The following is a 1,203-nucleotide window of genomic DNA, read 5'->3' as shown; positions in this document are numbered from 1 at the left end:
GCACTTAACTGATTTCTTTCATATAATCTTTAACAAGAACTCATAAGTCGCATTAATTATGCCCCAAGAGATGAGGGACCGATGGTAATTCAGATGGGCACCTCTGAAAAGATTTGTCAGTTTCCTGTCCCGTTCTAGCCAGATTTTTTGGAAAACCTTAGTGAAAGACTGAAATTCCCCACCAATCTGAGACTGCATGCGAGTTTTTACAACATTAACTGGAAAAAACATGATCCCCAACATGGCACCCAACAGGCCCCCGCAGATAAAATCATTGACCAAATGAGCACTGTGGGTTGTTGCTGTAGGCAGGTGCTCCTTGATGGGACCTCGAAGGCCAAAAAAAAGGACATTGCTGAATCCGTTACGGAAAAGAACAGGCACCAAGCCTCGATAATACTCTCTAATTCCATGGCATTTCAGTGCTTTGAAAGCCTGATAAGTGTTTGTAAATTTGTCATGATGCTTGTGGTCTTGAAGCAATGTTTGAACTCTTTCCAATGGAGTGAAAATTGCTTCTGTCGTTCCTGCAAGTACTGCGGCCAGGCTACGGGTTGCAAACTCTGGGGTACTGATATGCTTACGGAGAAGGCAAGATAAATCCTCATACAGACCAAACATAAGTGCCAGTGTAGTCGTCTTCTGCATTAAAGGGGGAAGGATTCCGCGATACAAGTTTCGAAACCCATCCCTCCTCAACTGAAGTACTGCATCCCGGGTTTTGATTCCATACAGCTGCTGCCGAAAGAGGACCTTCTGAACGGGAAACGTGATGGCTATGTTGTTGAAAGCCGCACAGCAGCCACACAGGTAATGCTTCATTTCACTAACACTTGCAATGTGAGGTGCTATATCTTGCTTTGAAGATGTTAGGATTGGTGGCCTCTTTTCATGAGCTTCTGAATCCATCGTGTTGCTTAAGCTCTTCTTCGGGAAGGATTTTTTTAACCTACAAATAATAAAATGATAATAGGTAAACCTTTATATACAGTGCTAAACATATGAAAATTTCCCCTAATCCTTCCTCCAATTTCTGGACTCTATTATATTTTTCCCTTTTAAACTAGATCAGTGTTTCTTCAAGTATTTTTGGAGGGCCCCGAGGCCCTTTCAGCAGTCCAGGAGGTCCTCCCCTTTCCAACTACATATCCATGTGAGGCTGGATTTTCTGCACATAATTCAACTAAAACAATTTATCACAAC

The 1,203-nt window shown here is 42.6% G+C and overlaps 1 protein-coding gene across 1 annotated transcript; it reads right to left on the bottom strand.

Annotated features, from left to right (window-relative positions):
- Window positions 1-6: 6 nt before the first annotated feature.
- LOC103077709 (solute carrier family 25 member 51) lies at window positions 7-949 on the bottom strand. Its single transcript, XM_007452170.1, has one exon. It carries the CDS (start codon window positions 907-909, stop codon window positions 19-21), a length of 891 nt encoding a protein of 296 aa, XP_007452232.1. The 5' UTR covers window positions 910-949; the 3' UTR covers window positions 7-18.
- Window positions 950-1,203: the final 254 nt, after the last annotated feature.

This window comes from Lipotes vexillifer, unplaced genomic scaffold, assembly GCF_000442215.2.
Source record: "Lipotes vexillifer unplaced genomic scaffold, Lipotes_vexillifer_v1.1 C26986753, whole genome shotgun sequence".
NCBI classification, from domain to species: Eukaryota; Metazoa; Chordata; class Mammalia; order Artiodactyla; family Lipotidae; genus Lipotes; species Lipotes vexillifer.
Note: the sequence above shows the minus strand (reverse complement) of the source record. Positions and strands in the feature narration are given on the sequence as shown.

Bases quoted from the DNA above. Each gene is read 5' to 3' on its own strand.
- LOC103077709 (XM_007452170.1), bottom strand. From the start codon at position 909: ATGGATTCAGAAGCTCATGAAAAGAGGCCACCAATCCTAACATCTTCA.